This window comes from Drosophila biarmipes, chromosome 3L, assembly GCF_025231255.1.
Source record: "Drosophila biarmipes strain raj3 chromosome 3L, RU_DBia_V1.1, whole genome shotgun sequence".
NCBI classification, from domain to species: Eukaryota; Metazoa; Arthropoda; class Insecta; order Diptera; family Drosophilidae; genus Drosophila; species Drosophila biarmipes.
Window position 1 is genome coordinate 17,565,397 of NC_066613.1, and position 14,872 is coordinate 17,580,268.

Here is a 14,872-nt window from a genome sequence, read left to right on the forward strand (position 1 = left end):
TATTTATTATCATCATGTTATCTAGCTAGTTTCTGGCCATTTCAAAGCTATTTGATTCTTATCTAGCCCAATCAGATGACAACTCTGGCCCCAACTGGTTATCATCGGAGGCGAAACAAAAACAAAAGTCGAGCACTTGATAAGGAAATCTGAATCGCGCACTATGGGACCCCGCCGAAATAGCAATAACAATAGCAATAGCAGCTGCGAAATGGATAAGTCGGCGCGCCAGTTTGAAGTAACAGCGTCCAAAAGCCAGTGATCGACGAAGCGTGCGCTGGGAAAGATGTCGGCGCTTCCAAAAGCAGCAACAAAAGCAGCAGGAGACCCCGAAGACTTGGACTCTTCGAAGGACATGGGATCTCCAAGGGATTCGGCATCGGGTTCCAGGTCACCCTGCTTCATTCTGGCCCTGGATGTGGGCACCACCTGCGTGCGCAGCTTCGTCTTGGACGAGCGCTGTGTGGTCCGGGGCTCGGCCGTGGATGCGGTAAGTGATTCGATCTTCAAGTGACCCTCGGGTGCAAAGTTAATTGAGCGCAAACCTTTACGACCTTTGGCGCAACTAGGTGGAGCTACTGAACCCACAGCCAGGCTATTTCGAAATCGAACCGGAGGGCTTGTGGCGCAAAATTGTGAGCGTCATAAGGCGGGCGGTTAAGGGTGAGTAGTCTATCGGATCCCATGAAGCCCCAACAGGTTTTGTGCGGAATTTAATAAAATAATAATTGGTTTAGCTAATTGGAAATCCAATAATATATAAGCAAAGTCGGGCATGAAACGCTGTTCTAGGTGAACAGGTGTTTATGAAACGTATATGGTATTATATCATGAGGTTTTTTATGATAATACATGCATTATCACCTTAAAATACAAAATAATATTCAATTATTGTTTATGGCTTCACGAAACCTAAAACTATTGGGTATGATATCATGAATAGCTTACAAACCAAAGCGGATGTTTACTTGTTTTTTAATGATAATCCATAAGTTCTTAATGTATACTTCTTATATTCTTTAAAATAAAATCTCAGTCAGTGTCTTAATGGTTCTGCCTAATCCTTACATCTCTAATCTTCCATCCTTTTAAAACCCTGCCTAATCGCCCACAATTAAATACCTATTGCAGATGCCAAACTGACGCCCCTGGACATCACCTGCCTGACCATCTCCACGCAGCGCTGCACCTTTCTCACCTGGGACCATATGAGTGGCGAGTACTACCACAACTTCATCACCTGGAAGGACTTGCGAGCCGATGAGCTGGTGGAGCAGTGGAACAACAGCTGGACGAAGAGCTCCATGAACTGGTTCTCGTACGCCTTGTTCCTGCTCACCCGTCAATCAAGATTCCTCGCTGGCAGCGTGCTCAAACTGATGAATGGCCAAGTGACGCCCAGGCTGCTCTTTGAGATAATGCACAACAAGAAGCTGAAGCAGGCTCTCATGCAGAAAAAGGCTCGCGTGGAGCTGCTGGACTCGTGGATCCTGCACAAGCTGAGGACTGGCAGCAGCCGCGATAAGGATGTGGAGCACATAACCGATGTAACCTCAAGTACGGCGACGGGATTGTACGATCCCTTCACGCTCAGCTGGTCGCCGCTTATAAGCTGGCTCTTTGGCATCAATGTGAGTAAGCTCCTCTTAAAAACAAGAGAGTTTTATATATCTATGCTATATTACAGTCAAAAATCCTGCCGCGTGTGGTGGACAATGGCTACAAGGGCTTCGGGCATGTGCATCCTACGGCCTTGGGTCCCGATTGGGCCAACACAAATGTTGCCATTGCCGCCTCCGTGAGTGACCAAACGGCAGCCATGTGGGGCTCCCAGTGTTTCAAGAAGAACGACGTCAAGGTCACCATGGGCACTGGAGCCTTCTTGAACTTGGTCACGGGCGAACGGTGTCATGCCGCCATCTCTGGCATGTATCCACTGGTGGCTTGGCAGTTGAAGAGCCCAGCCAGAAATCAGGGAGCCATCTACTGCATCGAGGGAGCATCCCATGACTTTGGCACTGTGGTAACCTGGGCGCAGTCCTGCGAGCTCTTCGAGAATCCAGCGGACACATCGGATATTGCTCAGTCTGTTCCGGACACCAATGATGTGTTCTTCATGCCCGCCTTCAGTGGCCTGGGGGTAAGTGATTGCAGCAGTTCTAACTAGTTTGACAGTGGCTAATCCCCATCTTATCTTCGACAGCCCCCGGTGAACGATTACCGGTCTGCCAGTGGCTTCATTGGTCTGAGTCCGTCCACCACCAAGGCCCACATGGTGAGGGCCCTGCTCGAGAGTATAGTCTTTCGCCTGGTGCAGTTAATCGAGGCTGCCGAAAAGGAAACCTCTCAAAAGCTTCACATGATTAGGTAACCAAAAAGGTCGTGGAATTAATTTCGCATGAACTGTGGAACTCATATTGCGGGAAAAAAATTATCAATATGCAACACAACATTAAGTTAAATTATTCAAGTTTTTTATGGATTTTTAATAGACTAAACAAAGTTCACATTTTAGAATGCAGCTCTTGAAAATGTAATCACCATTTTACACATTTTCCAGTTTCTGTTGACTTTTACTAACTTGATAATATTCATCAAAATAATAAATGTATTCAAATCCTATTTACGTATACTTTCAGGGTTGATGGCGGCGTCTCCCGCAACGACTTTGTCTGCCAGTTCCTGGCCGATCTCAGCCAGCTTAGTGTGGAGAGGGCGCAGAACACCGAGAGTAGTATCATTGGCGCCACATTTATGGCGGGCATTAACCAGGGAATCTGGCGCGATGTGGAGGATCTCAAGTGTTTCCGGAAGGTGGAGCGGATCTTTGAGCCGCGGCCCAAGGAGTACGACACCATTGCAAGCCGGATGGACAAATGGAGCCGGACAATAGCCCGGTTCAGCGACTGGTATTAGCTTCTAAGTGTTGCACTTTAATTGATTGTATTTGTTATGCGCTAGAGTCATTAAATAGTTAGAAGGCTAGGAAGTGGTAAAAACGAGTCTGCCATTTATTTTCTTATTAATTTTTAAATTCTCCTAATTTGAATTTTGTTTGCCGCCAAAAAGTTGTCTGTCGATAACCGATAACGTCAGGCCCTTTTAGCGATTTTTCTATCGCAGTCGGCTATTTTCATCAGATGGCCTTGTTATTGCCATCACTGATTCTGGAGCCCAGCACGCTGCACGTTTGTTTTGATTTTGTCGGCGCAGAAAAACCCCTTGAAATGGCCAAAACCAAGCGAAATGTGAGGGCCAAGGCGAAGAGCGTGGTGGGGGCGGCCAAGCAGAAGGCGCAGGACATGCAGGCGAAGCTGCGCCAGGATCGGCTGCTCCACAAGACCCTCACGCCCAAAAAGACGACCACCAAAAAGGAAAAATCCGAGGCCAAACACAAGAAGCTGCTCAAACGCTTCGCGGAGACGCGCAAGGAACGCAAGGAGGAGCAGGCACGGAAGAATCGTGAGAAGACAAAGGTCATTGGGGATCTAAAGCCACTGCGGGATGCACTGCCCTCGCTGCAGGACATCTACTCACTGGTGAAAACGCGCTCAAAGGATGCCGCCGAAAAGGCAGTGCTCACAGAACCAGAGGCGCCTCTGAGCGCCAACGAGAAAATCCGGAAGAAGCGCACGGACATGGTCAACCGGGTGAAGTCCTTCGAGAAGCTGATTAAGGACAAGAACTTCAAGAAGAACCCCCGCGAAGTGGTTGCCTCGCACTTACGAAACAAGTACCAGGCGATGGAAGAGGATGACGATGAATAGAAGGACCATTTCGTTTAGGCATACTCGAAAGCCCTATTTTAAAAATCTTTTTTTAAGTAACTCTCTTAAAATATGATACTATTGTATATTGAACAATATGACCATAAAAAAAAGTAAGAAAGTCCTTGAATTCTCCACCTATTAAGTGCCTCAAAATATCAAAATATAAATAAATATTATGTCCTTAACTTTAAGAAACATCGGTAATGTATATACATGATATCATAAGAAATATTACGGAAATTAACCCTTTTATTTCTCACCAATTCAAAAATATGTTGATAGAAAATGGTATAAAACAAAATCTAATCCCTGACCGCAAGAAAACCATCCAGATTTGATTTATTAAGAAGTATCTTTATTATATATGCATTAGGTATAGTTATCATTTAACGATGCATATAAATATTACATGTACGAATGTAAGTTGTAAGCATTAAATCGTAAGAGGGTCAACAGAACGAGGATTAGACAAGATTTGAACGTGAGGACTCGAGCTCTCCTTTTCTATGTGGGGTTTGTGGGTGCTTTTGCTTCGGCCCGGGCTGTGTGATCGCAGTAATCTAGAGCTACGTTATATATGCGCTCGCCTAGGGTTCGAGTTTCAACTTGGTGTTGTTCTTCTTACAGTGAAAACGGAGCCGCGGACTCGAGGGCCCTGCGTCCGGACAGTTAATCTACGGCTATTTAGTGGTTATTATGGGTAAGGGTATTATCGGGCGTTAGCGTGGGCTGGCTCCTTCCTGTGAGATCATTTAAACGTTAGTCAAACACATCGGCCGTCTTGTCCATCGATCGATTCCATTTCGCCACCAGCACTAACAGCAAAATTAACGTAGTTATTGAAAAGGAGTCTCCATTAAAATGGCATTATCTCATGTACAAAATGTAGGCGAGTCTACAACACTAAACTTAGGTTACAACCTACCGCGTTACGTCTGCGTGATCTTGAATTTGATTGAAACGGGTCTTGGGTCGTGGGTTTCGGGTTCTGGGGGCGCGCGGATGGGGTCTCTGTTAGGCTAGGCTCGTGGTTTCCGTGTCGAAGTTTTACATATACATTTATAGAAAATATAAATCAACTATGTCTAGGTTTTGCACATTCAAGAGTTTGAAACAACAAACTTAAGCTAATTTGAAAATCTGTATCTTTATCTGTATCTGCATCGGCTGAACGGAGAACGTGTTTACTTGTTCAGCAGAAACATGAGCAGGCTGCAATGGGAGATTGTTAGTAATTTCGATTTCCAGAAGGCGACTGGGGCTTACTCACCGGAAGTTAATGCCTTTGTTGGCCAGCATACGGTTGCATTCACTTGAGCCGCTGCCGCCGATGCCATCTGGCAATGGCAAGACATAGTACTCACTCTCGGTACTCTGGAAGGATGGAGGTCCATAAATATATACAATTTACATCGACTTGTAAACATGATCTACTCACCGTCTCGGTGAATTCGTGTTTGTATATCTGGGTGGAGACCTTCATGTCCGAGAACGGACCCTTGAGCGCAAAGAAATGTATGCTCATGGGCGTGCTGGTCTTGGTCTTCAGGATCAGCTGATAGGTGATGGTGCGCTCGTTCGACTGGTGCGGATCGCGCTGGCTGTTGTTGATGCGGGCCTTCACCACCCACTGCTGGTTGAAGGCCGAGAAGCGAGCCGTCTCGTAGAAGAGCTTGTGCACATACTCGTCCGTTCGATAGGGTTTCATTTGGAGATCTGAAAGAGATTAAAGTACAATGTAATCAGAATCTAAACTAATGAATGTAAAACAATGAATGTCATTTATGGAACCCATTTTGCCGCCCGCATATTACCAGGAGTTCTATTACAATAGCCCTGAACAATTAATCTTAATAAACGCAGGCTGCCTCACCATTGAAAATGATCTTCTCGTAGCTTAGCAAGTCAATCAGGGTGTTGAACATCTTCTTCTCTTCCTTGATCCTGTCATCATGGGCCTCCAGGGCAGCCATCACCTCGTAGCCCGACTTCTGGGGGTGCAAGCAGTTGCGCTCGTGCTCGTTAGCTGTTATAATGATTGTAATTATTATTATACGGGTTTTTGATTAAACAAATTAGAAGAGGGTGTCACTTACTCTCATGGAAGGGTCCACGCCACTGGCAGCCAATGCGATGATATTTGCATTTGGTGGGCCGCTCCTGGCACTCGTGTTGTTCATGGCGTTCGAGCGATTTGTAAGGGAACTCCTTGTTGCAAAACTATTAACGAGTTAAATTCAAATGAGTTAATACAGTTTTAGTTAGGAGTATTTAGCTTAGTTCACCTGGCACTCGCTGGGCAATTCTGAAGCGGCCTTCTCCACGGCCAAGTTGCGCGAAGCAGTGCTCTTTGATATTTCCACGCGGCAATTGGGGCAAGTGGCAATTTGATCACGCAGGCTAAAGAAGAAACATGTTTAGAAAATATTTGAAATAGATAACCAAAGAAACCAAAACTAGTTGGTAGTGGTTAAGAGCAGCGTTTGGAGGGATCTTAGTTTGGTTTTCTAGAGTGGTTGCATACCGTCCATCCGCCAGAAGATGGGTGAAACAGGCGGCGCACATCAGGTGACCCATCTGGCACTGCAAGTGAAAAGAGCAGAGAGAAAGGCATTTGCAATTTTAGTAGGTTCACGACTAGGCAAGCGACTGTTAGGATGGATAGAGATTGATAACTAAAACAAAAGTGGAATGAAAATTAACCTGCAATTAAAGAAAAAAGAAGAAAAGTTTTCTATTAGTCAAAATACGGCCTTGTTGCAGAGAGCTTGTGTGTATTTTATGGGTGTGGGGTGTTTCTGGGTGGGTGTTTCGGTTCGATTCGAATGAATGAGTCTATTTCGGATACATCTTTTGGGTTGGGGAGCATGTTGAGGCATGGATTTCTTGGTGGGAGGTGATCTGAAGTGAGGTCTGAAAATGTTTAGCTTTGAGGCTCCGGTTTGTTTGTTTTGTTTCTTTTTTTTGGTTGAAATAAAAACGCTATGTTGTAGTTTGGTTTTATTTTGCATTCTCAAGTTTGCACTATCCTTTGCAAATTTATTGAATTCAGTTTTTCGTTTCATTTTTTGGGATTTGTTTTTTTTTTTTTGGTTTGGTTTTAGATACATTTCAGGGTTTAACTTTAATGCTATTATGAAATCTGTTCTATGTACTTAGCGTTTATAGTTACAATCGTATGTTTTTCTTTTTTTTTTGGTTGCGTGTGCTTACAAAGGTTACGAAATCGAGATTATTGACTTAACTAAGATTAATCATTAGGAGAGCTAGAGTTTATCGAAATCATAAGTAGTGATAGTTCTGGGTTAAATTTAGCGTTCGTTAACGTTATATATAAGTGTTGTTCTTTTTTCTGGTTGACAGCCAATTAAAACGTAGTGGTGTGTGTTTTTCAATTGGTTTTCAGACATGAGTTGGTCAAGCAATTGATGAAAGGTCGGGAAAGTGGACCGATAACGGCCAGATAAGGTCGAAAACCCCGATGTGAAATGGAACCCCCGCCGCTGTAAGGAACCTTCATTAAATCGCCGCATGCGTTTATTTGTTCGGTTGTGCGGAATGCGGGCCTGTGTTTCCCTCATTTTGGAATTTCTATATCTATTTTGGGAAAATTCAGCGCCGGAGGAGGCGAGCGATAGTCCGTCGGGACTATTTGTGGACAGAGTCGCGAGTTCCGAGCGATAAGCAATGCTTTTCTTGTGTATCTGTATCTGTGCACATAAGAAAATGCTGATGTCTCGAGGATCGTCACAGAGAACTTAGGCAAGCGAAAATAAACAAATATGCTATTCGCAGATATCGTGGTTCCTTTGTCTAGACTAAAAGAGATACGAAGCCGGGAAAGGAAATATATGACCCCTTATAAATATGTGCACATTACCCGAATGAAGTATTTAGTGTATATAATGGACATTTTAGAGTAGTATGTAAAAGGCATTGTCCTGATATCCAATATTAGATCGACTTTTAAGCTGCTAGCTACCATTAAAAAGGTGTTCTGTATGCCAATATATGATTTTCCTTTGAAAGAAACTGTGCCCACATGATCTTTTGCCTATCCGAATCCAATTTTTTCCCGTGTTCTTGTGTATCTGCTCAGATATCTTTGCATCCGAGTGTATTACTGTATCTTTGCAGTTGAATGAACCCATGAATTCGTGTTTTTTGATTGGCAATTTATGACCTAGACTAACTGCGGGCAGCAGCTGCTTGCCAGGCGATTGTTGAGTGGAAAATCCTCGGGATCCGCTCCACAGAGGGGTTTAACTCGTTTTCCCCAAAGATCACAATGGCACACCAAACGGAAAGGAGCAGACACAACAAACAGAGCCCAGCTGATGGTGTTTTTGTAGATAGAGTGTGTGGACAGAGGAGGAGAACGTCAACAGCGTAGGTAAAAGGAAATCACGCGAAAGATCGACGACGACACAAAAAACTCAGGTGTGTTTTCAGGTATATGCACGTATGTGTGTACCTTTCCCCCACAAAACACACACATATGTGTGTGCCCCCTAATAAATACACCTAGAACACAAAACTGGAAAAACGAGTTTGTTCCAGATTACAGGTCCTAGGACCTGCAGCAAGCTGATTCCACAAATTCATCAAACACTTTCGTGGCACTGCATTTCCCAATATCAGATATGCGTAGTATATTTTTTCTACGTTTTTCTTTTTGCCATTTGAAAAACGGGCAAAATCTCTCATTTCAATTTTCCCCAGGCCTCGAACAGCTGATTTTGCCACGACATGGGCGAGAGCGAGACAACAAGAGCCACGCAGTGGCAAAAGCAAAACAATAACAGAGAGCAAAAATCACAAAGTGCGCGTGTGTGCGTGTGGGTGTGCACGGTGCACATACATACAGATGAGCGAAGGCAAATAAAGCGGAGAGAAGGAAATGCAAAAAGGGAAACAATCAGAAACCAGGGATTCTTTCAGCTAATTAATAGTTTCTGCGGGTTTCGGCGAATTCCTGCTGGCCATTTTGTGTGATTCACTTTTCGGCTTTGGTCACGTTTTTTAGGCTACAGAAAGCAGTTGTTTTTCTTTGAGCCGTAATACAAAACCAATTTCAATGACGCAGTTATGGCTGCCTTGGCACATGTGTGTTAGAGAAAGAGAGCAATGTCAACCTACACACACGCCTTACGTAAAGATCTGTTTGGGCAGAGGTGGGGACAGTGGTTGGGGGTAAGGGCTGCCCCCCATAAAGTTCAGTTACTATTATTAGTACGAAGACACAAATAAATCAATGAACCGTAGCTCTTGGGGACCACCTTAAAAGTGAGTCAGGTCATTATGAAATCGATTTAACATTTTTTAGAGTTAGCTTTTTAAATTCATAACATTTAGCCCCCTTTTGCAGCAGTCCAGCCTACGCCCCTGCCTTTGTTGTTTGAGACATCTGTGTATTTGTGCATTAAATTCAATCAACGTCATTTACAGCAACAATGACGCCGCCTACATACATACATAAGTGTGAATGAAAAGGAATGCGGGACATGGTCCTAGAATCGAAAAAACGAACGAGCAGGCACCATTTAAGGAGTCGAAATCGGGAAAATCTGTCAATTGGTTGCCACTTGAAATAGGCCATGGGGACGGCATAATACGGACTTCTATGACGCAATACAGAAAATCTGCAGCAAAGTAAATGTTACTGCGCAAAAGAAGCGAGCGAAAGGGAGAGATGGGGGGTCCATAATCCATAGTGTGAAATGCAACGGTTCAATTTGGGGGGTTGTTTTCTAAAACGCAATAAAACTGCATTAGTTGTGCGAGAGTGCGAGAGAGTCGGCCTGCTTATGTTATGCTGCCGTTGCCGTGCCCGTGTGCCCTTCCTCCCCCCCCCCCCCCCCTCGCACTCTTTGCATGTTTTCAAGGCGAATAATGCAAGAGAGCCCCAGCTAGCCGTCTCGGTCTCGCACAGCTGTGTGCTGGTGGGGTAAGAGGGGTTCCACTCTTACAGCTGAGCTGCCACGATTTGTTTGTATACAGAATGAGGCACACACACACACGCGCGCACACTCTCTGTTTTCCTAATTTTCATATTTATTTTTTTGTTCCTTCCATTAAAACCCCAAAAACTCACCTGGTACATGGCCGTCTTGGGCAAATCCAGGCAAACGGCACAGCATAGGGCATTGGAGATGCGATGTGCAAGCTTTTCGTGCATCCCAGAGGCGGCCGCAGCACTGGAAAGCAGGCTGCTGCTGCTGCTGGTGGCCCCATTGTCCAAAAGCTGTTTCTTGGCCGGCGGCTCGCCACTGCTCTGCGTGTCCAGCGGCACACCCACCACATTGCCACCGCCCCCCGAGGAGGAGGACGATGAGGAGGAGGAGGCCGAGGAGGTCGAGGAGCTGGTGGTGGCCACCACCTGGTTGTCGCCCAGAAGCGGCAGGGTCGAGGACGACGGTGGCTGCTGAACCGCCGAGCTGGAGGATTCCACCGACATGATGAATGGAAATTTCCTTGGAATTATGTTTGTTGTGTTTGCTTGCCACTCGCTTCGTACACAAACTCCCACACAACTACGCTCACTGAACTACAACACACACACACTCTCAGAAGCAATGCCCACGTTGCTGTCTCTCGCTCGCACACTCAGTTCATATGGCACTTTCTTTGCCTTGCCCTCTCCCCGCTGTCAGCCTAGTGTTCTGCTCTGTTTTCCGTTCTGGTCTCAAACTTTCTTCCGCTAACATGCGCCAACACGTCCGCTCGCCAGGAAATTTTTTTTGTTTTGTTTTGCTTCAGAGGTTGGAGCACCGATGTTAACATCGATGTTATTTGCTATCGATGTTGGTGATATCGATGTTTGGCACGCCAATCGAGCAAGCGACCGTTATACATGGAGGGTGTCTCCGCTATATCTGGAGCATGTATCGGCTGTCAGTAGGGTGACTCGATACAGACGGTCTAAAATAACACGTTTTAAGTTTAATATTTCATGTTCGGATGTTTTAAACTAATAACAACAAAAAATGTCATTACTCGATCTCAGTCACTCTTCTATTAAATTCATTATTTCAACGCACGCTTTCGAATGCTTTCACTATTATGCAGGATTTCTAAGTAACTGCCCTCATTTTTAAAGCTATGATAAATAAGGCCTTGGGGTATTATAAATTCCAATTAGCCCAACATATTTCCCAAAATTACTCCATTGGGTGGTATTTTTTAAAGCAAAGTACTCAATGATTCCTATCAAGGCTATATATTTCCGAAAGTTACCATTGGAGCGACATTCTAGTTTTTACTTCAATTGTAGCACGTTGTAGATCGAAAATGAAGTTAGGCCTCCAAAATTTCGGTATGACGATAAGCTGAATACTATGTTAGGTTCTCTAATTCTCTCCTTCCAGCCCTGGTAACATCGACAATATGCTGTATTTTAACCATCGCAATTTATCTTCACGTCAAGCAGCTGCGAAATACCCGAGGCAAGTGCATTGTAAGCTGCCTTCTAAGTATTGTCTTGTGGCAGAACTCGCGTGTATTAAAATATTGGATGCCAATAAACAGTTTGTTTTTGGATGGTTAGTATTTACATTTTATATTTTTCGCCATTGTATACAAAGTGCTTATACTATTATTTTGCAGTTGGTATATTCATATTCTTCTTTTTCGCTCACAATCTTTGGCTGTCGGTCATCAGCTTTCATTTGTACAAAGTCTTCAAGTCGGTCCCTGGCGAGGAGCACCGCTTTCAGTTCCTGGCCTATAGTGTCTTCGTCTGGTTCACGACTGCCCTCCTCCCCGGGGAATATTCACTGGTGTCGTTCTTGAGTGGCGATGACAGTCCATTCGCAAGACTGTTCGCTGAAGGTCAGGGCAACCTTTTAGGTAGTAGACTGACTGGGTACGTTATATCCTTTAACACTTCTTACCTCCCTTGACAGCTGAAATATGGCTCGGCGTTTCCTTCTTGGCGTTACTAATCTCGAGCGTCTTCAATGTGATTATGTTTACCCTAACGATCAGCCACATTCTGAAAGTCAAGACCAATATAATAAGGAGGACCAGACCAAATAGAGAGACGACAACCTGCTTTAATATCGAAACTGAAACGTAAGTCAGACATTTTATAACTCTTGTTATAACTATTCCGTACTTTAAGCCCCTCAGATATCTGTACTGCCTTCGGATCCTGTTTGTGATGGGCATGACTTGGTTCCTGTACTTAGTTTCTTTTGTCGCGAGGGTCCTGCGTTATAGTAACCCGGTGCTTGATGTCCTCGGTTATTTCAACTGGTTTTACGGCATCTTCGTGTTTGTACTCTTTATCCTAAAGCGCAGCACCATTAATCTTCTAATGGATAGGTAGTACTATCCATGTATTATATCTAAGACCGATTTTCGGATTAACGTGTTCTTCTCCTTTCAGCATTCTAGTTAAACGAAAAAAGCAGTTGGCCCGCACTCGTAGAGCACAAAATCCAGCTTAATTTTCTGTGCTTCGAAGAAAAGGAGGGGAAAATGACTTAAAGTTAAACTCCAAAATTCATATTTAACAAAATAATCTACCCATACATTTCTTATTCACACTTTTAAAATAAAGAATATTAATATTATAATGACCTCATAAAAATGGTATCCCATACATTGCTATATCCTAATTATGTTTCTAACCTCTAGGGTCGTTTCTTATCGCTACTCCTTGTTTTTAATAGCATGGAATAAACTATATAAACTGTAAGGCAAGCTTCGTCGAGAATCATAAGTGTTTAGTACTCTGCGAGGCACGTTCCCCCGTTTCAAAATGAAATTGTCGTTGCAATGGTTCTGCATAGTGATCTTTGCAATTATTTTGAGGAAATCCAGTGCCGAAATACCCGGCTGCGACTTTCAGGACACTGTTAATATCTCAAATGCTGAAACGCAAAACGACGAATACGTGTACGACGGTCTGCGAATTTCCGCTGACCTTATCGGGGAGTACACATCTGTGCAGCTGATCAATGGATCCACAGTTCCCGTACCGAGACATCTAAGAGCCTGCATCTGCCGGCTGAGGACCTGTGTTCGGTTCTGCTGTGTGATGGAAAATTCGACGGCCCCAGATGAATGTAGCGACGGGTTGACAGAGGAAATTGCCCGCGAGAAGCCTTTTCTGAACCTGTACCATATGAATGAAAATAACATGTCCGTAACGACTAAAAAGCAGTATCTTCACTCCGACTTAACTGTTCTAAGGACCCAGACTTTGGGCTGCGAAGTGCATGTTATACCTCAAAATGAGTTCATGATGTTTGCGGTTCGTCCTTCGATATTGTGGTTTAGGATGCTTCTCTGTCTAACCCCTCTTTCTTTAGGACGGAGACTTGCTCGTCGCCATTCCCAAAATGAGGCTCACAAAATCCGATTACTGCCTCTACCACAAGCAGTCCTTTGCCACTTTTCCAATGTCCTTGCGGATAGTCATCAATGAATGCAAAACGAATGATTACGAGTACGAAGTGGAAGATAGTCTAGTAATCAGCAATACTGCCGAAATGCATGATATCCCAGAGAGTAAGACAACTTACTCTTACTCAACTTCAGTTTTTCCTCCAGTCCTCAAGATCATATCGATTGTTCTCCTGATCCTCACATTGGCAGTGTATGTTTCCGTTAAGAAACTAAGAAATTTGGTCGGCAAGTGCCTTTTCTCCAGCCTGTTATGCCTGTCGATAGTGAGCCTCATCGGTGTATTGGAAGATTTTAAAGTGTTGGGCAGCATTTCCTCTCTAACAGGTTAGTATTATAATTTCCTTCGAGTACTGAACATTAAATAACGTACGTTATCATCTTTTTTAAAAAGCCGATTTAATTGAATTCAGGAATCTGAAAGTCTTAAAACTAAAGTTGTTCAACACTACTCGTCAGTGTCATCCCTAGTTTGTAGTATTGAAAAACTGATAATGTATCTTTATAGATAGATACATTTTATATTAAGGAATTTTACTCTTATTTTGTTTCAGATTACAGTTTGTTCTTCTTCACGATGTCTTATAATATGTGGGAATCTGTGATAAGCTTTTGTTTGTGGAGAAATTTGAGATCTAACATTTCCGAGGAATCTCAATACGGCTTTAAGTTCTTCACCGCCCTTGTTTGGAGCGCAGTAGCCATCCTGACTGGAGCCATTTTTTTGATGGACGAAGCTAGCGGTTGGAGTTGGATGTCCTTGGCTGGCTTTCTTGAATGTTCTATGACGAGTGAGATTTAGTTAAAGAATGTTTACTCTATTTCAGCTACATTTTAACTAGGGTTGTCAGATTTTTAAAAAAGTATAAAAGTATAAAATACAACCAAAAAATATCAATACATTTAATTTTTTTGATATTTCTTATAGCAAATATTATTTTTGTATATATTTTCAATGTAACAAATATCGATATTTTGATATATTATCAACAACTCTAATTTTACTTTCGCAGTTTCGAAACGCTGTTTATACTATCAAGTACCAATACTGATCCTAAGCACCTTCAACCTAGTCATGATTATCCTGACCGCCAACTACCTTTTGAAAGCGAGGAACCAAGGAAAGGATGTAGTCGAAGAGGAGGAAGCGTTGAGCCATCCCATTTTCGACAGTCAAAAGTGAGAATATTTACTTTAAATTTTAAAAACTGCTAATTCATCGTGCTACCATCTACCGATCCTAGCTACAAGGTTTTCTTTCCGCTTTCTACCTTGATGTGCATATCCTGGATTTTGAGTTTATTATCGGTGTTGCGGCAAGTTTCGGAGCCTGTGCAACATGTGTATTTTGTTATGGACTACTTTGAGTCCATTCTTGGCATGATCACATTTGGCCTGCTTATTCTGAGGCGTAGCACTCTCAGCCACCTTTTAAACAGGTAAGTACTAAGAGATTTTCATAAATCCTTTTTTCCAGTAGCCTAACTTAATTTATTGCAGTATTCGCACTCCGAGGGACAATCAGCCAGTTGATTTATAAAGCCACAATAATCTGTAAATTATTTCTATGGCTTGTAAATTTTAATTATTTAAATTTTCGCGCCAAATTCAAAATGTTGACCAACACTACAACACCAACTATGCAGCCCTGGTATCGGCAGCGGCGATAACGATATGTTGCGATATTAACG

The 14,872-nt window shown here is 43.4% G+C and overlaps 5 protein-coding genes across 7 annotated transcripts; 4 read left to right on the plus strand and 1 right to left on the minus strand.

The window, feature by feature from the left end:
* Positions 1-88: 88 nt before the first annotated feature.
* On the plus strand, positions 89-3,002 carry LOC108035678 (putative glycerol kinase 5). The gene is made up of 6 exons (XM_017111388.3): positions 89-490; positions 570-663; positions 1,132-1,631; positions 1,688-2,140; positions 2,204-2,367; positions 2,640-3,002. Exons 1-6 carry the CDS (start codon positions 287-289, stop codon positions 2,914-2,916), a joined length of 1,692 nt encoding a protein of 563 aa, XP_016966877.1. The 5' UTR covers positions 89-286; the 3' UTR covers positions 2,917-3,002.
* A 164-nt stretch (positions 3,003-3,166) lies between these two features.
* Positions 3,167-4,094, plus strand: LOC108034401 (ribosome biogenesis protein SLX9 homolog). Its single transcript, XM_017109283.3, has one exon. The coding sequence runs from the start codon at positions 3,228-3,230 to the stop codon at positions 3,765-3,767; it is 540 nt and encodes a 179-aa protein (XP_016964772.1). The 5' UTR covers positions 3,167-3,227; the 3' UTR covers positions 3,768-4,094.
* A 9-nt stretch (positions 4,095-4,103) lies between these two features.
* LOC108035324 (cysteine and histidine-rich protein 1 homolog) lies at positions 4,104-10,516 on the minus strand. 2 transcript variants are annotated; one of them, XR_007763619.1, is made up of 9 exons: positions 9,865-10,516; positions 6,295-6,353; positions 6,056-6,170; positions 5,867-5,990; positions 5,644-5,796; positions 5,209-5,486; positions 5,041-5,144; positions 4,696-4,982; positions 4,104-4,585 (listed from the first exon to the last, which is right to left on the minus strand). XR_007763619.1 is itself a non-coding variant. In XM_017110899.3 (8 exons), the coding sequence occupies exons 1-8, from the start codon at positions 10,225-10,227 to the stop codon at positions 4,955-4,957; spliced, it is 1,224 nt and encodes a 407-aa protein (XP_016966388.1). In that variant the 5' UTR covers positions 10,228-10,516; the 3' UTR covers positions 4,104-4,954. The 2 variants fall into 2 exon arrangements, 1 of the variants encoding a protein (XP_016966388.1); XM_017110899.3 differs by having other exon boundaries at positions 4,104-4,982.
* Positions 10,517-11,051: 535 nt separating this feature from the next.
* LOC108034402 (probable G-protein coupled receptor Mth-like 7) lies at positions 11,052-12,305 on the plus strand. 2 transcript variants are annotated; one of them, XM_050886221.1, is made up of 6 exons: positions 11,052-11,085; positions 11,138-11,311; positions 11,376-11,618; positions 11,675-11,843; positions 11,901-12,095; positions 12,160-12,305. In XM_050886221.1, exons 1-6 carry the CDS (start codon positions 11,061-11,063, stop codon positions 12,218-12,220), a joined length of 867 nt encoding a protein of 288 aa, XP_050742178.1. In that variant the 5' UTR covers positions 11,052-11,060; the 3' UTR covers positions 12,221-12,305. The 2 variants fall into 2 exon arrangements, with proteins under 2 accessions (XP_050742178.1, XP_050742179.1); XM_050886222.1 differs by lacking the exon at positions 12,160-12,305 and having other exon boundaries at positions 11,893-11,994.
* A 229-nt stretch (positions 12,306-12,534) lies between these two features.
* On the plus strand, positions 12,535-14,870 carry LOC108034403 (probable G-protein coupled receptor Mth-like 7). The gene is made up of 6 exons (XM_017109285.2): positions 12,535-13,029; positions 13,088-13,508; positions 13,736-13,972; positions 14,195-14,360; positions 14,426-14,620; positions 14,828-14,870. Exons 1-6 carry the CDS (start codon positions 12,535-12,537, stop codon positions 14,868-14,870), a joined length of 1,557 nt encoding a protein of 518 aa, XP_016964774.1.
* The last annotated feature ends 2 nt before the right edge of the window (positions 14,871-14,872 follow it).